The sequence below is a fragment of the Brassica oleracea genome, chromosome C9 (genome assembly GCF_000695525.1).
Source record: "Brassica oleracea var. oleracea cultivar TO1000 chromosome C9, BOL, whole genome shotgun sequence".
Lineage (NCBI taxonomy): Eukaryota > Viridiplantae > Streptophyta > Magnoliopsida > Brassicales > Brassicaceae > Brassica > Brassica oleracea.
The window spans coordinates 14,857,014-14,878,679 of record NC_027756.1 but is presented as its reverse complement, the minus strand read 5'-3'; the positions used below and the strand labels follow the sequence as shown (position 1 = coordinate 14,878,679).

Here is a 21,666-nt window from a genome sequence, read left to right as displayed (position 1 = left end):
AATTAAATTATATTTATTCGGAGTGCTATGTCCGGGTCCATGGACTTCGGGGTGGCATCCCATACCTCACTGAGCGATTCCCCTGTCGCTCACCCCTCACTCTTCCCCTTTTCAGGTGAGACAAACAAGTATGTGATATTTGGACGGACTTGGTGCTATTGGACTTTTCTTTCGGATTTTATTTGGGCATGGGTGAGAGTTGTCGGGTTTATGGGCTTTTATATTACGGGATATTGTTGGTGGCCCGTCGTCCTTAGTGTCAGGGAGACGGGTATCACATTGTTGTATGATGACGCGTCGGGGGTGACACGCTGTCCTCCATATAGGAGGTGACGGGTGTCACAACATTGTTTGTCACCACGGGGGACTAGAGTCAGGCCGCCACCTGCAGCGCCGAAGATGCGACGGATAACGTAGTAACTACCGCTGAAGATGAAATGACCTTTGGAATCGAGAACTGGTCCGCCAGCGTTTGCAGTCGCGGCGAGAACAGCAGTTAAGGTAAGGAAGTAAAACATAGGATTCATGGTTTTGGGTTTATGTAGTTGGTTTGATTTGAATGTTACTGTATGAAGAAAATGTGAGTTCATGTGAGCGATATTTATAGAGGGAACATGCACACACCAGCTTTGTAGACGCCTAAGTACATTGAGATTTGAGTTGTATGCTCCACTTTCCTTCCACGCGTTTTATAATGTGTGTTATTTTTTTTGTATGAGGAGATATAATTTTGAACCGTTGGATAACGAATAAGATTATGTATGTTCACCATCCATAGCTCTCATTTTATAAGTTTATTTATTTATTTAAACGTTACAAAAGAAACAAAACAAAAACTAAAAGCTCCCCTTATCGGTTCAATTTGGATTGGTTCGAAATTGAGCTCCCTGTCAAAAGTTTGGTTAACCGTCGGTAACACATGTATTCGATTCTTGTGATATCATGAACGCCTCTTTTAGAAGATAGCGATAACAACAATGTTAGTTTAAAGAGGAAAGATACCAAAGCTTATGTTCATAGTGTATAAGTCATTTTAGCCTCGTGTTTTCGTAACTTTCTCCTCGTCTGATTAATTCTGTGAGCAAATTGTTCAAGTGTGAAGTTGTAAAAGCTTTAACCTCCACCTAAATACATAGCTTTATGATATAAAATTTCTTTATTACTCTCAGTAACAGATTATGCCTCTTTCTTATCATCCAAGTTACAGATAATCTTTGTTCGACCTATCTAAAGAATTGAACCGGTTAGGATTGAATAATATTTAGTCATGTTTTCGTACTCTTTTCATTTTGTAAGAGAAAACTGACCAAATATATATTTTGAAGGTTTTATAGAAATAATATTTTATATTCATCAGTTGACTATTGTATGATTTTATATGTCGACTAAAGCAAGAGGTCGCGAATTCGACTCTCTGTTAGAGGAGTGGTACTGAAACCTCTCTTAAAAAATTCTACATAGATGGTCAAGGGGTTTCTATGACGCTAATGAGATTTTCCTAGATGCGGGGTCAGTCACTGTAAAAGTTTATCAGCAACAGTTTTTTTTTTGTTTTCTCTCTCTTCCATTACTCTTTTTTCCTAAACAATTAGGGTTTTCACATCTACCATCTTCAAGCTCCGGCGGCCATCTCGTCCTCTTACGGCCGTCGGAGGCACCCTCGTGCCCCTTCACTTCTGATCTTCTTCGTTTGTCTCTGTCTCTTCTTACGGTAGGAGGAGAGGTTCAGTTACGTTCAGATCTGAAAACCTTGTTAGATCTTTCAGCTTCTTGGTGGTTTGAAGATGCGTGAGGACAGCTACCTTCTTCCTCCGGGCTCGCCTCTGATCTCTTTGGTTCTCCGGTCATTTTCTGTGTTCGTGGCTGTCCTCTCCCGAGTGTGACATGGCAGGTGGCGTCGGCTAGTCTCTCCAGGCCCGTCTCTGCTTCAGGTGTGGCTGTGGCTGGAGGCTTGGTGTGGTTGTTGGTGTGCTAGGGATCAGGGTCTATCTTTGTGATGGATCTCTGTGTTGTTGTACTTTGCTTGGTTGTTTCAGGTCTCCTAGACGACGGCGCATGGAGTGCGATGGAGGTTGAGCCCTCAGCTCTGCTTCTTCTTTTTTTCTCTGGTGACGGACGCGTCCGGCGGTTTCTGTTCTCCGGTTTTCTGCTGTAAGTAGGTATGATACGGCGATGTGGCCCTCTGTGGCTCTCCTCTGTTCCCAATAAAAGCTCTGGTTTTGCTTGACAGGTTTAGGAGCTGATTATGTGGTAGTTTGATGGTGGGTTAGTCAGGCAACAGTCTAATCTTCGGTTCAGTCATAGGTTTTATCGGAGGATTTGTCCGCTTCCGGTCCGTTCTCCCTATAAGGTTTTCTGGTTAAACGGGTGTAGACGGTCACGGTAGAGAAAGCTCGAGCCGGTAATCTCATGTTCTCTCTAACGAACGACGGCATCATCGGAAGTCGGTTTATCCTCGTACCGCCGGTGTCTCTTTGACTGGACTGGCTTGCAGGTCCGTGATGGTTTCTTGGATTGGTTTGTGGTGGGTTTACTATTTGGAAGATGTAGGAGCCGTGCTTCTGGGGTTTGAGAGCACCATATCTCTCGGTATCTCGTGGTAACTGAGTTGTCTTTTATGCTCTCTCTGGTGTTTTTGGTCTGTCATCATTTTGTTAGCTCGTCTTCATCCCTTGATCAGGCTGCTCTTATTTCGTGTTCTTTGCTTAGCTATTGTGCACTGTTGCTTCTTGTTTAGTTACTTTTCATCCGTTTCTACTCGTTTCCGTAATTTTGTGAAAAAACAAAATTTTGGTTTAAAATTTAACATTTAACCAAAAAAGACATAATTACTGATACATTGATTTCATTTTAAATTTCATTATATATGTTTTATCAAACAAAAAAATCAGGAAATATTTGTTTCACAGTTGCAATTGAAAAGAATGAAAGAACTAACAAAATATGCTTTAATTATGGATTGTGTTTTTGTTCATCCTATTTTTTTTAAAAAATATAGAAAACATAGCTGACTATATTTATAGATCGGTATACTACTATATGAGGAAGATAACTTTTAGCTATACAATTCATAACTAAAGATGTGGAATAACCGAAGTCGCTTTTCCTAGTGCTGGACATTAGGCCTGGGCGTTCAGGTCTTTCGGGTCCGGATCTTTTCATGTCCTAAATATTTAGATCCAATAGGTACTTAGAAATTTCCGGTTCGGGTTCGGGTCGGTTCTTCTCAGGCATGAATCGGTTCGGGTCTATAATTAAAATACCCATAAAATACCCGTAATTTTTGGGATCCATATCGGGTCCGGGTCGGGTTCGGGTATTTAAGATCTGAAAAGGACATGATATACCCAATTCCAGCAACTTTAGTTGAATATTTGTCATATATATCTAAAATTTTACAAAACAACTTAAACAAAACTATTAATAATTAAAATAAAACATTTTAAAACTCTAAATTTTACATTTTAAAGCTTTATATTACTTTAAAAATGTTAAAAAATAATAACAAATGTTGTTAACAAAAGATATTTCAACTAAATCATAAAATAATATATATAAAATAGAACACAAAAATATCATAGTTTTAGATATACATGTTTTTAAGTCGGGTACAAATCGGTTCTTATCGGGTCGAGTCTATTCGGGTCGGTTCTTTTCGGGTCCGGGTCTATACGGGTCGGTTCCTTTTCGGTTCCGGTTCTTTCAGGTAAAAAAAAATTAGACCCAAAAGGTACTTGTAAATTTTCGGTCCGGTTCCGGATCGCGTATTTTTGGGTCGGTTCCGGTTTGGATCTTCGGATTCAGGTTAAAATGCCCAGGCCTACTGGACATAATGTTCGTGCCCGAAAGACTGACCCGGAGGTGCTGACCCAAAAATCGAGGTACTGAACCTGATTTAACACTGCCTTAATATCTGTAAAGATTTTTTTATTCAAAACCCAAAAACTGAAACCGAATCCTACCCACACTGAGAACTTGATGAGAATCCGAACATATCCGAACATATAAACACATATATATAATATTATTTATATTTATACTTATAATAATATTAATACCTAAAATTAAAATTATAAATAAAATATATATTTATTATTTTGGGTATTATAGATAGAATTAGATACTTTGGATACACAAACCCAAATAAAATTGTATTCATAGTTATTTTCACACAAAAAATAACTCATTGGAACCATATATATTGAGTATTTTTGGTTTTTAGGTATTTTGGATAACTTTGAGTAGGTTAAATATAAAATATTCGAGTAAAATCGGATAGGTTGGTTATTTCGATTAAAAACTGAATGTACGAGGATCTCGGAGAACCCATCTCGAACCCAACATGATTTTTTGTTCAAAATCCAAAAAACGATATTCAAATGGGTCGTATTCATGCCCGAATGCCATGGCTAGCTATTCTTGTGAACTGTTACAGTTTATAAACAATGGTATTGAAATTTAGTAGCTTTATTGAAATCCACTAGAAAGGAATGGTTTTACAAAACCTTTCCTTTGTAGAGGTGGTTTAATAAAATCAAACCTATCGGTCACAGCGGTTACTAGGCCTTGGCATCGGGTACATGTTCGGATACGGATCGGTTCTTTCGGTTATCAGATTTTTCGGGTTTGGAAATTAGGCCCCATTCGGATATTACAAAATTCTGGGTCCGGTTCGAGTCGGATCTTCCTGGGTCCGGGTGGGTTCGGTTCTGATGTAAAGGAACCTGAAAATAACCGAATAACCAATGTATCTGAAACGGGTTCAGATAATAGTACCTAAAATAACCATATTACCTGATTCGGTTCGTGTATTTTGTATCCAAACTACCCAAATGTACCAAAAAATAACAAAAAATACTCATTAGATACGATTTTGTTTGAGTATTTCTATCCAAACTATCATATTTTATCAGAAAATACACAAAAATATTGAAAATAACAAATATATTTAATTTAAAATTTTAATTTAAAATATTAAAATAATTATAAATAAAATTATAAATAATATTTGTAAATATATATTTACATTTCAGATATTTTCGGTTACTCATTCGGTTCTCGGTTCGAATCGGGTTGGGTACCAGTTCTTCAGATACATCAATTTTAAGACCCATTCGGTTACCCCGGGTCCGATCGGGTTCGGGACTCTGATTTTCGGATCAGTTTCGAGTCGGTTCTTCGGTTCCAGATATTTTGCCCAGCACTAGCAGTTACTAATAAACTACTTCAGCACATAAGACATACATAAAGCCAAGAAAACTAATCTCAGACAACAAACAGATGGAATACCCTCAAGTTAAAGGTTTTCACAAAGCGAAGGATCAGCCCTGTTTCTGGCTTGGAACACACCTCAATTCCTTTGCAAATGGTTAAGAAGAAACCTCCACCATCTGATGGCTGTAACACGAATCCGTCTGCTGTACTCAAAGCTCAAGCTGTGAGAAGTTCGTCAAGCAACATTCACACAGCGTCTGTAACAAACAAATACAAAAACAGGTACGTCAACGGATATATCTTGCTACCAAAATAAACTTGGTACCACCCTTTTTTCGGTTATACCACCCTCAACTGTCAACTCACACAAACTCATCTCTTTTAAAACAACTAACAATCCGCGGGGTTGCCCAAAAAAAAAACAAACCAGCGGAAAGCGCGGATACACCCCGTATATAAAAAAACTCTATAATAAAACTTAGAGAAAATATTAGGACTGGGCAAATAAACCGAACCCGAAAATTCGAACCGAACCCGATCCGATAAAAATGAATCCGAACCGATCCGAACCCGACATAAAAACCGAACGAATCTTGTTTTTTGGTATTTTGAGTTATGAATATTATCTTAACTGAACCTAAATGGATATCCGATAGAACCCGAAACATTTAAAATCACAAAAAGAACTTCTACCAAATATGATCTTAATTCTTAATATGTATCCAAAATACTTTAAGATATTATTGAACTTATAAAATAATTATCTGTTACATGAAGGTTGATGGTGGAATGTAGCGGTTGAAGCCTGAAATTTTTAGATTTTGGTTTTGTTTTCATTGAATAATGTTTCTCATTTCATGAGACATAAGTTTTTGTTTTATGATTTCATTTATCCGGTTTTCTTTCTATCACTAACTATGTTTATCTTTCGCTTGATTTTGAATGATCACGTTCGATTTTTTTCTTATTTTTGAATCAATTTTACTTATGTTTTGGCTATTAAAATATGTACAAATCATGTATTTTAAATCCAAAGAACCGATTTTATTTATATTCTAGTTAAAAAATAGGTACAAATCAGGTATTTTAAAACCGAAGAACCAATTGGAACCCGAACCCGAAAATATAATGGGTTATACCATTTCTTTGAAGATTTACTAACCCCGATCCGAACCCGATAGAACCCGAACCGGTCTCGAACTGAATTTTTATATAATCTGAATGGGGCTGATTTTAATAGATCCAAAAAAAACAAAACCCGATTGGGACCCGAATGTCCATGCTTAGAAATTTTCAAAATCCCATTCAAAACCATCTGCTTGGTTCCAAAGGTTATACATAGATAAAAAAAAAACTTTACACATACACATACACATACACATACACATACATTACGTCATTAACATTAACATTCACAGGGCGCTTCTCTTCCCTCTCTTGCTCGAGCTTTTTAGCCTTTGGTTTCTACGGGTAACCTCATTCTCTTCCCCCGAAAACTATTTCTTTCTTCTCAGAGACAAAGAGAGAAAGAGATTAGAGAGAGAGAGAGAGAGAGAGATCCAAAGTAGAAGCAACCTTGTCCGTTTACTTCCTCTCTCGTGTGAAAGATTCGTTATCCCTTTTCTCTTTCGGAAAACTCAGGGCGGCGATCCACTCTCCTCCGTCGCTTCTATGTAAGTTTTATCTTCTTCAGAAGTTGTCTCTGTCCCCTTTGAATAAATGTGATCCGGTCTCTCAACACGGTTTCAAATATCCAAAAATCTCCTTCTCTTACTTTTCTTCTTCTTCTGTTTCTCGTCTTTGATTCTTGTTCGATAGATCTGGTCTCTATCTGTTACAGTGAAGAGGGTTAGAGAATAATTCGAATTTGGTTTGCTTCTCCGACTTCGATTTGTTTCAGGGCACAGTGAAGCGTGTTAATCTTTGTTCCTTTTTTTTTTTGTGTTAGAAATCAAAAAGAGATGAAGAGGGTTAGAGAAGAGGTCTACGTTGAAACGTAAGTTCTTTGTCTGTTCTGAATCCTAATTTGCCTGATTTGTCTTTTTAATTCAAATTCTGCTTTTCCGTACAAAATTAATTTTGATTTTTCTTCATGTTAAATGCGGAAAAGAAACTAACTTTATAAGTTTGTGTGATGCAGAAATGGTAAGCCTCTAACGATTGGTGGAGGAGGAAACACGGGAGGGCTGACAACAGGTGATGCCTTGAGCTACCTCAAAGCTGTCAAAGATATGTTTCAGGAAAAGAAAGACAAGTATGACACTTTCCTTGAAGTCATGAAGGACTTTAAAGCTCAGAGGTAATAAATATACCCTTCTTTGTCTCTTCCATTTTTTGGTCTGTCTTGTTTTGCTTAGTTTCTTGGTCGTCTCGTGTTGGTTTGTTAGAGTTGACACAAGTGGTGTCATAGCGAGAGTAAGAGTGTTGTTCAAGGGCTATGATGACTTGCTTTTGGGTTTTAATACCTTCTTGCCCAAGGGGTACAAGATAACCCTTCCGGAGAAGAAAACAGTTGATTTTGGAGAAGCTATTGAGTTTGTTAACAAGATCAAGGTATGTATCTAATGTTGTAGAATTATATACCAATTTAGTTATAGATTTAAACCAGTTAAACGTTTATTTCTGCAGGCGCGGTTTGGGAGTGATGACCGTGCATATAAAAAGTTTCTAGACATCTTGAACATGTATAGAAAGGAAAGCAAGTCCATCTCTGATGTTTATCAAGAGGTGTGTGTTTACAGTAAATTTGTATTTACTATTGATTTCCTCTGCCTTTTTCTGATTTTTATCTGCTGTACAGGTTACTCTGTTGTTCCAGGACCATGAAGATCTGCTTGCGGAGTTTGCCCATTTCTTACCTGATAATTCAGGATCAGGTTCTGCTCATTACCCTCTGTCCGGAAGGAACGCAGTACCAGGTGCTCCAGTTCCTGCCATGCATCCAAGGAATTTTGAGAAGGTTTCTCTTAATTCAGCTTTCTAAAGCTTTTTTTTTTTTTTAAAGCTTTCTTTGTGGCTATGCATGCTTAGTTTGGAAAGTATTAACATCCTTTCACTAGTTGTGCTTAGAGTGACAATTTAAGAAAATGAAAATGGTTGTATATAGCTAATGGATGAGAGAAACTATGTTAAACTCGATAGTTCACAGTTTGAGATGTTAATACGGACTCTTTATCTGCCACAGAGAATAAAAATACGGAATGAGTATACTGAACACTCGGATCAACGAGAAGATGGTGACGAGAACCTTGTGGCTTGCTCTGCTGGTAATTGAGTATTTTGAATCACCTATAGCATTTTTGTTTATTAAGGCTTGGCTCAGCGCCTGCTGAGAGCAAAATTACAAATATATGTCTTCCACTTTTCAGTAATTTTTATATAAAAGGAATTTTATATATATCTGTGAGACATATCGTCATATTTTTTACTATGGTCAATCTTGTCTTATCAATCAAGGTCAATGGCCAGGATACCTGAAGGTAGGGGACAAAGAGGGTATTCAAGATTATGAAAATGGCAGTAAAGACAATGGAAGTCACAAAATTCTACCATCTACCAGCAACCATGTGGCCAAGGGTATTAATGAACTGGATCTTTCTGAGTGTGCACAATGTTCTCCAAGTTATCGTCTCCTTCCAGATGATGTGAGCGCCTCTTAAACCTTTAAATAGTTTTGATCTATGAGACTTCATTTTAGTGTTCTTATGATCATTTGTTTTGGCTTTCTCCTGTGGGTAGTATCTTATTCAGATCCCAAGCTACAGAAATACACTAGGTGAAAAGGTACTTAACGATCACTGGGTGTCTGTCACATCGGGGAGTGAGGACTACTCATTCAAACACATGCGTAAAAACCAGTATGAAGAAAGCTTGTTTCGATGCGAGGATGACAGGTATGACATACTATATTTAGTAATCTTTCTAATTTTCACCAAGTTGTCTGAAAATGATCATGCCCTGATCTTGTCCCAGGTTTGAGTTGGACATGTTATTAGAGTCTGTGAATGCAGCCATTACGCGTGTGGAAGCTCTTCTGGAGAAGATCAACAACAACACAATCTCTATAGAGACACCAATTTGTATCAAAGAACACTTATCAGGCAAGTACTTGTTTAAGTTTATTATATTCTGACTGGGACTAATGCATTTGTATGTGATAATTTAACAGAGCTGAACCTAAGATGCATTGAGCGGTTGTACGGGGATTATGGGCTTGACGTCATGGATTTTCTGAAGAAGAATTCTCATATCGCCTTACCGGTGATACTAACTCGCTTGAAGCAGAAGCAAGAAGAATGGGCTAGGTGTCGCTCTGATTTCAGGAAAGTATGGGCTGAAGTATATGCTAAGAACCATCACAAGTCACTAGATCACCGAAGCTTCTATTTCAAGCAGCAGGACTCCAAGAATCTGAGCACAAAAGGTGTGTTTTCTTATGGTTTATCACTCTAAATATCAGTTCATTTTGTTTATATTACATACTTAAAGTTGTCTGTTGTGTCCCAAATGCAGGTTTAGTGGTAGAGATAAAAGATATCAGTGACAGAAAGCATAAAGAAGATCCTCTTCATGCCACTGCTGTGGGAACTAAGCCCTCTTTCACTCCAGATGTGGAGTTTAGTTACACCGATACACAAGTTCATGCTGACCTTTATCAACTAATCAAGTATTATTGTGAAGAGATATGTGCCACGGAACAGTCGGATAAAGTAAAGAAGCTGTGGGTAACCTTTTTGGAGCCCATGTTTGGCGTTCCTTCTAGGTCTCAAACTGATGAGACAGTGATAGATGTTGCAAAGTCCAAAGACAACCAAGAGCAGCGTGAGGCAGTGAAAGACAACACCCGTGACAGTTCTCCTGTCTCAAACCTTAAACCGCTAACACCTCCAAAAACACCCAATAAAGAAAGTCCAACAATAGGAAGCTCTTTTGCGCAAGATAAACTGCATGCTGGTGCAGCGATGAATACCGAGCATAAGGTTGAGCGAGAAGAGGGTGAGTTATCTCCCACCGAAAGTTTTGAGCATGACAACTCTGAGGTTTATAGAGACAATGGCGTCGAGTCTGTGCAGAAACTGCCAGACAATGTAAGAAGTAATACTTCCCCTGAAGATGATGGAAGTAAAACTACTCTAGAGTTAATAGAAGCGAATGAAAACGCCTCTAAAGATATTGCTTCAGGAAGCAAGTTTTGTGGCCAAGTTTCTTTAGATGAAGAGCATAAAAGAGCTATGAAGTGTGACCAGCTTGGTGAATCCTTTTCCAGATTTTCAGAACGGTCTCTGCAACCTGTAAAGCCCCTTGCAAAGCATGTTCCTGTGGCACTACATGACTCCCCCAATGATTCTCGAGTTTTCTATGGGAATGATTCATTTTATGTTCTTTTCAGGCTTCATCAAGTAAGAACAAGCTTCTTATGTTCCTCAAAAAGTCAATTAAGTTCAAACCTTTAAATCTGGTCTTTTATTTATTTTTCCAGATGTTGTACGAGAGAATACTATCTGCAAAGATACATTCAGAGAGGAAATGGAAAGCTCCAGATCCAGATAACACATCTCCTGATTCTTATACCAGGTGAGTATTGGTAGTTTTAAATTGAAACAATAGTTCCTTTTCCTTACTGATGAATTTTGAAGCACAGGTTCATGGATGCCCTCTATAATTTACTTGATGGCTCGAGTGATAACACAAAGTTTGAAGATGAATGCCGAGCTATTATTGGAGCACAATCATATATTCTCTTCACATTGGACAAGCTAGTTCAGAAGTTTGTCAAGCATGTAAGCTTTTCCAGTTTTCTCCATCCTTTTTTTTTTTTCCTGTACTGATTATTGTTTGGACATGCTTCAGCTTCATGCAGTTGCAGCTGATGAGACAGACACCAGGCTACTGCAGCTACAAACATACGAGAAGTACAGAAAACCAGGAAGATTCTTTGAGATAGTGTACCATGAGAACGCCAGAGCCCTTCTACATGATCAGAACATATACAGGATTGAATATGTATTGTTCTATCTTTGATATATTTGCAGAAACCCTTGTGTATATGGTTGTCTCACATGCTAATGTTATCCTTGCAGTCATCTGCACAGACCCGTCTGGCGATTCAACTTATGAACAGCGGGAATGACCAGCCTGAAGTTACAGCTGTAGCAGTGGAACCAGGTTTTGCTAATTATTTTCAGAATGAGTTTCTTTCGCTTGTACCTGATGAAGAAAAGCCTGGTCTATTTCTTAAGAGGTGGGTTGGGTTATAAGAGCTTTAACTCTTTTGTCTTCAGTTGTGCAAGTGTATTTAAACTTAACTGTCTTCAGGAACAAGGCGAAAATGAGCGGTCCAGATGAATCTTCAGGGATGTCGCGTGCCATGGAAGGATTGAAGATTATCAACGAGGTTGAATGTAAGATGTGTTGCAGTTCTTCCAAGGTAATTAATTACATACTGCCTTGTGAATCTGTCTTATCTACATTTTTTTTCTGGTTTATTCAATGTGAAAATGAGTTAATGAGAGTTTCCAAATTGTTATTAGGTCAAGTATGAACCAAATACATCAGATCTTTTGTATAGAAGCAAGCAGAAGAAACCAAAACTGAATCCAAATGGGCTTGACAATGATAAAACTACTCCTGGTAGCAGTGAAGTCTGGAGAAAAACCAGAATATCACGTTTCCACACAAGTCTTAACCGTAAACGTGTTGCCTTACCTTAAAAACGCGGCTCCAGGCACGTAAGTGACCCCTCTTCTTACCTTCTTAATCTTTGATCATCGTCAACCTGGTGATCAGTGTTGCAAATCTTCAATAATCCCTTAATAATGTTGTAAATATTATTGTGCAGGTGTGAATGTTCTTGGCTGAGATATACAACCAAAGCATCAGTAAGTGGTGGTAGAGACTAGAGACAAAACTGTCTTTTGACAAGATTCTTGCATAATTTTGGCTCAAAAGAGTGTTGCGTGAGAACCGTTTATTTTCCTAAATTGCGTCTGGAGATGCCAATTTTGGTGTAGTGTTAGATTTATATATGTACCACCAGACAATGCTCGTGTCTGAGATTTTTAATTCATTTATTCAAATAAATTTTGGATGTTACTTCTAAAGTTATGTTTCTCTTTCGATAAATCCTCTTATATTTTTCGTCATCTATTATTGTTTGTTGTCATTCATCGCAGTTCCAGCAGCAAATTCACTTTATAATAAGAGTGCTCATTCAATTTGGATAACATAATATTATCAGAAAATGGAATCTACTTTTAATATTGATACAGGGAGCAGAGGAGCAGTCTTAACACCTGTTCAACCATAGCCCAAGCATAAACTAGCACTTCCTAAAACCAAATCCAAAGAAACACAGTACGAATCTAATCCAACAATTTGAATATCTTGTCACTTTCTTCTACGCGTCTGTAAGATCATACAGTTTTCTTCTATAAAAAAAAGATTATACAGATCGAAAATTACAAGATATAAGATATTCAGAGAATTAATGAATTGACTTAAATATTTTTTTTTTTTTGGACAAACCTCAAATTTTATAGATTCTTACTCTTCGTTTAAGGAGAAAATGTTTACAGAACACGATAACAAAACCATCCTGGCCAAACAAACAACAGTTACAATAAAGCAAAGAAGGATAAAAGCATACAAAACACTTAAAAACCTAATGGCGTGGAGAGGTCCTCTAGTCTCAACAACCAAACTTAACGACCACATTCAGTGATATAATTCCTGAGATTGAAACAGCAGCAAGTGCACAATTGACGATCCTTGAAATGGCTACACACACAGATGATTGACCACTATTTTGATGAGCCTTTGCTTAGAACTTCAATATCTGAAGTATCTCTAATCTTAAACGTTTTACTTCCTGAAAAAAAGCCACTTAAAGTAGATGATGAAATTGGAATGGGAACACACTCCACAGAGGAGGAAAGAGGGCAGTAAATGTCGACAAACAAGATCTAAGCAATTGAAATGTCAGACATAACTCCATCAAGCTGCCACAACAGAATACAAAAGTACTTCAATATAACACAGGCAGAACTGGATAAAGCAGTAAAAAGACTGCATACTGCAGTAAATGGCCGCACCAAGGTTGGGGACAGACCAGGAGAACACTCCAAAACAATCAACACAACACTAGTGAATAAGTTTGAAAATCTCAGAGATACAACCTGGATTGTTGGGAGATGAATGAAGCATGAGGTGGTGATGAGGGCCGAGCAACCCGTGCACGAAGCTACAACCAGATTGACAAGCTGTAAGGTAAAACATACAATAACTGTAGCAGGAGACAACGAAACCCATAAAAAGAGATTGCATTCCGCAGTAATAAGGCCATTGGCGGAACCCAAACCAAGCACCAACAAACCAGCCACCGGGACTGAAGTAGAAGAGCTTCTTAGGACCAAAATCAGAGAGGAAATGGAAAGCCAAAGAGCTCGTGAGGCAGAATACACTGAGATCTGAGACTGACTTAATCTTTTGTTGCTTTTTATAGTTTCTAAAAAAATACAAATGAAATATGATTAAAGGTTGTTTTAACTTTCAAAATGAATCGATTGACAAAAATAAAACAAAATCAAAGTCACATTAAACCAAAACGGAAGAGGATGAAACGTCAAAAAAACAACTACCAACAAAGAAAGAGACTAGAAACAAAAATTTTTTTATGGGGTTTGAAAAACAAACAAAAAAATCTAATCCTTGATGACTCTACCATAGAACTTGGCCTTCTCTTCAGAAGTCTCGAAACGACCATGTCAACCATTGGACGACGTGTCAATAAACTTAAGCTTTATCTCCTCCAACGCAACACTAGACGTCTGCTTCAACAACGTCTGTCTCAAAGTCACCACACGTTTCTTCGGCCCCACGCAACACCCCTTTATCAGCAAATAATCACCCTTCACTACCCCATAGTGCGGGAACCCTCCCATCGGCGTGATCTCCTTCTCCGTCCTGTCGAACTTGGTCATGGCTGTGTGAGTCTCTTCTCCAACTTTGCCAAGCCTGTAAATCTTCTTGTTCATCTCGGTACGGTGGTGGTACCCGTTCTGCCCAGCTCTAGCCACCGTGTAAGAGACTCTAGCAGGGTGCCAAGCTCCAATACAAGCTACCCTTGCGGAGACCACAATGATTTGAATCTCGTTCAGATGAGCCTTCTTCTGCTTGAGTCCTTTCATTTTCCTATTCTGAGTGTGGGCGAGGACTCTGATGACGGTGCAGAGCTTCATCATCTTCTCCAGATGAGTTTGAATGTCTTTTCTACCGTCTTCGGTTTCATACTTCTTTGAGTATTTTGTGAAGGCCTTCTTCTTGGACTTGGCCCAGTTCTTGTAAAACCTCCTCTTTACTTCATCGCTCAAATGCTGAGCCCACACAGTGGTTAGAGAGCGGAGACCACCGGGTGTCTTCACGTAACTAACCACACCAACAACCACCATTGGAGGTGTCTCAATAACAGTCACAACTTCACATGTTTCCTTCTTGTGGGGCTTTTTGATCCAGGTTTTTCGACTTCTCTGACAATGTGAGTCATCCCAGCTTTATATCCCAAGAAGGAAGTGAGTCCGCAAGGCTTACTAGGATCATCCTTGGGGAATGCCTTCACTGAAAACACATCAACTACGAGTGTCAGATCAAAACTACACAAACCTTATTATCTACAAGCAAGGAGATCACCTTTTCCACGTTGCCTGTTATCCCTTTTCCTTGGAAGGAAACCCAAAGAACCACCATGTCTTGGATGCTCAAACTTACTGTGAGACATACCTCTCTACTTGAAATAAACAAACATTTGCCAGAATAAAATGATTTTACACACAAAGATGATAAAACAATCAGATATGTACAAATATGTTTCAGCAACAAAAACCTATAATACCGTAAGTGATTCAAACAACAGATCCGTGAAGGCCAAATACAACTAAAATCATGATTTATACCAATAGACAAACCATATAACAAGCAATTTACATTAACAGATTACGAAGTGAATCAAAACAAGAGACATAAGGATACTCTCAGGACTTGTGTGAAAATGATACGAAATATTCCCTCGGATCAAAGGCCTATGGCTATCATAGAGATAGCCAAATCTCAAGCTCATTCGTAAGTGTTCCTCACCAGAAAGCCATTTTAAAACAAATGGTTTCCGGCAAAAGAGAGCAGATAAGAGATTCCAGCCTTGATTTTGAAATGGGTTCCCGAGGGTTTTCATTCCGATCATAACCACAAAGAACATGAGAATATACAGATGCCCGAGTCAGCACATAAACTAACTTTGTCATACAGAAAGTGAAGTTATCTATGATCAACGACGAAAATAACATACTACAGTGATATCAATGAAAATAGCATGAAGTGGGATACAACCCACAATCTCCATGAAACTAAGGATGATTATGAGTAGAGAAGATTTGTTCGGCGATAAGAGTAGAGAAGATTATGTCACAGACAACAGATTGTCTGGGCGAAGATATTTGTATGGGCTTGGTGAAAGGCCCCGATCCGGCTACCCTTACCGCCGGTTCGTCCTCAGTTCGCTTCCCTCGACCAAACTGGCCCTATCCGAATTATTCTCTTAACTTAGGATTTTTATCCAGTTTTCCTCTATGAGGTTCAGTTCAGTTCCCCAAGTTCGTTAAATCTATCCAGCATCCTAGCAAATTACTAAGACTGACAATATAATAAACATGTACCTTACTGCCTCGGTGCTAGTTGTCCGCCAGTCCATCCATACGCTTCATCCTTGTTGTCTTCATCCTTTCCCATTTGTTCTTATCCAGCCAGCTCAATCAGATACTTAAACGAATCCCCTTGTTACTTAGTCACTCAGCCAACCATCCCCACATGACCAAGTAAACAAAGAGAGACGGCTTGGTCTCCAACCAGCCATCCAGAACAGACAGTACGCCAGCCTTGCTAGCGTTCCAGAAATAGTCATTGATCACACCTAGACCAGTCAGTACATACTCGGCTCTACAACCCTCGATCCCGTCAGTACACCTCACGGCCATCCTGCCCTCAAGCCATCTAGTACTAGTAACACGCTCCCTTGAGTACGTCGCCAGTCCTAATCGTATCCATCAAACCACTCAAACGTTCTCATCAGTTCCGCATCCCTCCATGCCTTTGACCGTCCCACACTCAGTATCCACGATCAGATGTATGCATCCGACCCTTTTCACAGATCATCAGAACAGACCGATAACGTAATCCATCGCATCTAGAACACACACACGAACTCTAGGCTGCACACAGATCCACCCATACTCGTACCAGACTCACAGATCAGTCCATCGCTTCACTCGCTCCAGTACGTCTGAGACTCGATCTGTATCGATCCCATACTACTCGGTCCTGACTCGGTCCCACTGTCCCGCAATCAAACTCAAACCCACATGTATCGATCAAAACCCATCCATCGCTCAGTATCCAGGCAGTCTGCTGATTGAACACGAACCCAGTCAGGATTTGCTTCAAGTTTTACAAAGAGTATAATCGCCGGTCTTCATGTATGCTACCCGACCCACCAGTACACGGCTTCGGTCTGAACAAACTAAGCCGACAAACTCTTTTATGTGGCTTGCGCATGGTCCCACGGACAGTAACCGCCGTATACCACAGTAACCCATCTCGTTCCATCGTTCTGTACCCGGCTTGCCTTCAACGACTCAGACCACGCCGCACGTACCATCGCTCTACAGCCGGACAGTCGGATTAGGACCCGATCGGCCCTTCTCCGCTAACTCCATCCCTCTCCATTCTTCTCTGTATTTCGCCCTGTCTTTCTATCTAGGAACCCGTGTCTCTCTCTCTGATCTGCGAAATCCCACTTAAGGGAAACAGATGGGCGGTTTCTCCACCAATCATAACCGCTCCGCGCCCAATCCCAGCCTGTAACTGCCCTCGGCAATTCCTTTCTCTCGGCCAACTGCCTTTGACGGTTTCCCGATCCAATATATGCCCGTGTCAGTTAAGAAAACCAACCATGAAACCGTTCTTGGCAACTGATCTGATAACCATTCCGAACTGCTATGCTAACCGCTCTAGCAACTGCTCAGTAACTGCTCTCGGACGGTTTAACTTAACTTCCCGATAGTTAATTAATCGCTCCATAGCTGCCTGACAGTTCCAAGTCCATAAACCGTCCTAATCGGTTACACCATCCAGTAATCACTTAGGAACCGTCCAGCAACTGCTCGGTAACCACCCTAGTAACTGTTCCGGAACTGCTTAGTAACCGCCTCGGATAACCGTTCCCATCAGTTTCCTTAACTTTCCAGTAAACATTCAGCTCAGTATCCGTTCCCGTCAGAACATATACCAGTCAGTCCGTACTTAGACTAACTGATATCGGATGGCAAGTCCAACTGCCTTGTCTGAATCCGATCAGTCTAGTCCAACAAGCTCAGGTGCTATGTCCGACCCCAGCTTTGTCTTAACCTGAGCAATTATATCCAAATGACATGTCCAACATGTCTGGCTCGTCTAATCAGTCTGACCTTGGACTGATCCAGTTCAGACTGCAGGATGGGGATGCTACTCTTGGCCCGTTTTCGTTTTTTCTTTCTTACGTTTTTGGTATCTTTAGATTTTTTTTAAACAAAATATCAAATTTGTAAGATTTTTCAAATTTAATAAGAAAAACACTATAACTCTTAGCACAAATAGAAACATCAAATATCAAACTATTATTATGACTGATGACCTTAGAAAAAATGGCAAACAGAACAATTTTTCTCTATAAGCTTTCATATCACAAAATTTGAAATTCTGACAAATTCTCCACAAAATTTGTGATCGTTTTATGGTCGTTTGAAAATTCAAATGTCTGCAATAAATTCCCAACGAACGTAAAAAATTCGTTGGAAATTTATCATATATTTTTTTTGGAAAATGTCAGCAGCTTTCATCTATAAGTATCACTATCCTTCATTCGCGACAAAACAACAAAAAAATAAAAATTCCCACTCATTATTTTTCGTTCGTGAATGGATAGAATATTATGGATTCGGTGACAAATTTATTTACATAAAAATATGCAAATGGTATTAGTAAATTCATATTGGTGGCTCAACGACAACATAAAGTTATACAAACTCGTAAGTTGAAATGTTCATACTCTTCTTGTAAGAATAACATGAATGTTGAAAAAAGAAACAGATGTTTGCTAGCCTTTATATATATGCGTATATACCAGTTATAAAATTCGGTATCTTCATGGATAATTGATTATGGTAGCACTAACAAATCTAAAACTGTGTATAGGTTAGAAGAACCTAACAAGAATGTGAATTATGGTTTAGAATTCAAATGGTAATGATGCATATAGATAAAGTTTACTTTCAATGGTTAAGTAAGAAGATAGACACGAAGAACTCAACGTAGAAACAATGATTTTTTTTTTTATGTTAGATACAGCAAATAGAGCAAAACGACCATTGTACAGAAATGGTCATTTAGTTTTATTATTCAAGTAGATTGATAGCCGTAGAGACGGATTATAATTTAGTTGAATAATGCATGGACACAATTGTAGATTTTGTGAGAAGTATTCTATATGAGGATAAATTTTCATCTGGTTCATACTGCGAGGTTCAAAAACTTGTAGATGGTCTCAGTTTATCACGATAGAATACATCAATAGTTATATGATTTATTGTAAATTTTGTCAGAAACCTTATTATCAGAAGACAAGTAGAAGAGTTCCAGTTTCATACAAACGAATGTGTTATTTTCCATTGATGGAAATTTTAAAAAGGCTATATTAATCAGAACGCACAATCGGATCAATGGGATGACATGCAAATCACTCAACAGATGTTGAGATTACACATCTTTCAAAAATAAAGCCACACGGATCTCCTCTTCTGAATCATTCGAAGTAAGTATAATATTTTGGTTTGCAGTAATCTCCTCTAAGAAATTCTGAAAATCAGAATTGGATGTAGACTTAAGTAAATCATTGAAGTACTTAACCGCCACTTCTTCCACCTCGAATTCTGAAGTAACCCAGTTACCATCTTCGGTTGTATAAACCGATTATTTTATTTTTGATGCGTCTTTGTTTTTTAAAACCTAGTAAAATTTTGTATTTTTCGGTCACCTTTGTATGCCATATATTTTTGCTTTTATGTTCTCAATAGAGTTCTTTATCCTGATAAGCTTCTTTTATTTATTTTTAGTAATCTCCATAACTTCCTCATGTATTGTTGAATCATCATTCTGAATTTCTTGTAGAGTTTTCTATAAATTGATTATTTTACCATAAAGCAGATTCCCTTTCCCATATGGCAGATTCACTTTCTTTCCCACAAAATTATCTATAATGTTTGAAGTATCTTCAGAAAACATCAAAATAAAATACAATGTGTAGCACAATTCTATTAGTATATTCATCAAATTCTACACAAATAAAGTTCAAATATGAGCAAGATAAACATTTTTAAGAAGAGCTTAGTAAATGGGTCAACTATAATTCTGTGTATATAGTTAATGATTACCTCTTTCTTTACCACAATGTAGTCTCTCAAAAGTTTATATATGTTATGAACCAGATTATGGATGGCTCATAACCAAGAGATTATGATTTGTAGTATTTCCATTTATCTATGACGGTGTAATCTCCTATATAAGGAACCTCTATGTTATAAATAAAAGATATGATAGACTTTTCCATTACTTTTACAATACGTTATCAGCACGAAACTCTAAATCCCTAAGCTAATACCCAAATCGAAAAACCCTAAAACCCTAACCCTAGCCGGTGATCCGACGAACCCTAAACCCCGATCGCGTCTCTTGTTCCCGCATCTGTTCCAGCTCGCGTCCCCGATCATCTTCAGCCCAAGGCGTTCCAGATCCTAGCTCAGATGTTCGCGACCCGAGAGCAGCTCCAGCACGCGACCTCTTCATCGTTCGCGACAGCATCAGACAGCTCGCGTCCGATGATCAAGGTGTTCCCGATCAAGCAACAAAGGACGTCCGCGACCCGATAGAAGTGACTCGATTCATTCCAGATCGCGTCCCGTTCGTGTCAAGCTCGCGGCTCAACTCGTTTGGTTGTCCGATTCAACAATCATCTAAGGTTAAAAGGTAATTCAAAACCTAAGAACCCATAATCGAACATGGATTGAATGATAAAGAATGAAACCCTAAAACTCTAATCTTTATGAATCAAAACCATAGGGTAATAGATCAAAAATCCTAATTGAGTAAATAATATAAGTATCAGAATTAATTATACTATAATTATCAAATCACATATTAAAACCCTAATTGAATATTTTGAAATCAAAACTGTTTTCGGTTTTGATCATTGAGGTTTTAAATCTGATTGAATCTGATGCTATGTTACTAGAATTGTTTGACCGTTAAATTGATAGATTTATTTTTTCATCCTGCTTGGTTAATTGTTCATCTGATTTAAAATTGTTTAAACCGACCAGCCTGTTAAAACATTGATTGAATCCGATAGGTTGCTAGCTTGCTTTTCTTATATAATCCGATAGGTTGATAGATTGATTGAGGTTTACTTGTTTAAAATCCGAATGATCTGATTGCATGATTCTTGAGGTTTAATATCATCTGCTAGGATTGATAGTTTTGTAATCTGATTTGTTATAAATAGAAACCCTAAATAATCCGTATGATATGTTATATTGATCTGATTTGGATGTGTTTGAGAATTTAGAATCCGTATGCTAGGTTGATAGATTCATGATAAAATCTTATGTCTTGATGTTTAAGATTGTATGCTAAGTTCGATTAAATTGATTGATCTGGTGATATGTTTTTGAGGTTTGATAAATTCGGATACTAGATAAATTATTTACACATGGTTTATGCTAAATACCAATCAGCCTTGAAGCTGATTAATTGAAATTCATGCTTGAAATCTATATTCTAGTATTGCTAAAATTAGCCTTGAAACTGATTGAGTGATTAATAAATATTTTTACTAGTCTTGCTAAAATCCTTTGATTGTTAAACCCTAATTGCATGATTAATTGAATCCGTTTTTGCTAGTCTTGATAAACCATAATATTATGAGCACATAGAAATAGTATTGCTGAGATTTGCTAGAAATTGACTGATTGTTTAAATGCCTTTAAGATAGATAGTCTCATTGTCCTCACAAGAATGAAATCTGAATTGTTGTTTTTAAGAGTAAGGCCACATGAAAATTATACCTAAATATTGAGTGATATATGATTTGAGATGTCGAAAATCAACCTGGATTTTGCTGTCTTAAATCTCTCTGGAGATAATTATTTACGGTAAGCATTGGATACAAAGATTATCCTAAAGTCAAAAAAACTTGGTGAATGTATCATAGAAGGTAATAATGCCAATGAGAAAGATTGATACAGGGCAATATTAATTATTAGCCATCATCTTATTAAGAGTCTCAAAGATCAGTATCTGACTATAGAGAATCCTCTA

At 38.1% G+C, this 21,666-nt stretch overlaps 2 protein-coding genes, 1 long non-coding RNA gene and 1 pseudogene across 4 annotated transcripts in view; 2 read left to right on the top strand and 2 right to left on the bottom strand.

The window, feature by feature from the left end:
* Positions 1 to 527, bottom strand: part of LOC106317264 (trypsin inhibitor 1A-like) — a 5,514-nt gene extending 4,987 nt beyond the window's left edge. The window contains exon 1 of the mRNA XM_013755108.1: positions 353 to 527. Within this exon, the coding sequence (XP_013610562.1) occupies positions 353 to 527 (175 nt within the window). The remainder of the gene's footprint in view (positions 1 to 352) is intronic.
* Positions 528 to 1,455: 928 nt separating this feature from the next.
* On the top strand, positions 1,456 to 2,755 carry LOC106316158. Its single transcript, XR_001264747.1, has 2 exons — positions 1,456 to 2,159; positions 2,231 to 2,755. It is a non-coding gene; the product is annotated as an uncharacterized LOC106316158 (long non-coding RNA).
* Positions 2,756 to 6,617: 3,862 nt separating this feature from the next.
* Positions 6,618 to 12,298, top strand: LOC106319107 (paired amphipathic helix protein Sin3-like 5). Of its 2 annotated transcripts, none has more exons than XM_013757343.1 (19): positions 6,618 to 6,887; positions 7,163 to 7,210; positions 7,355 to 7,513; positions 7,602 to 7,767; positions 7,843 to 7,941; positions 8,015 to 8,173; positions 8,399 to 8,480; positions 8,683 to 8,858; positions 8,953 to 9,107; positions 9,187 to 9,314; positions 9,383 to 9,637; positions 9,727 to 10,613; positions 10,694 to 10,788; positions 10,856 to 10,994; positions 11,065 to 11,217; positions 11,295 to 11,455; positions 11,530 to 11,641; positions 11,745 to 11,942; positions 12,053 to 12,298. In XM_013757343.1, the coding sequence occupies exons 2-18, from the start codon at positions 7,176 to 7,178 to the stop codon at positions 11,922 to 11,924; spliced, it is 3,141 nt and encodes a 1,046-aa protein (XP_013612797.1). In that variant the 5' UTR covers positions 6,618 to 6,887; positions 7,163 to 7,175; the 3' UTR covers positions 11,925 to 11,942; positions 12,053 to 12,298. The 2 variants fall into 2 exon arrangements, with proteins under 2 accessions (XP_013612797.1, XP_013612796.1); XM_013757342.1 differs by having other exon boundaries at positions 8,671 to 8,858.
* A 1,678-nt stretch (positions 12,299 to 13,976) lies between these two features.
* Positions 13,977 to 14,986, bottom strand: LOC106317550 (annotated as a pseudogene).
* Positions 14,987 to 21,666: the final 6,680 nt, after the last annotated feature.

Coding starts and splice junctions, on each gene's coding strand:
- LOC106319107 (XM_013757342.1), top strand. CDS start 7,176: ATGAAGAGGGTTAGAGAAGAGGTCTACGTTGAAAC. Junction 7,514..7,601: donor AAGGACTTTAAAGCTCAGAG/GTAATAAATATA, acceptor TTGGTTTGTTAG/AGTTGACACAAGTGGTGTCA. Junction 9,315..9,382: donor TATCAAAGAACACTTATCAG/GCAAGTACTTGT, acceptor ATAATTTAACAG/AGCTGAACCTAAGATGCATT.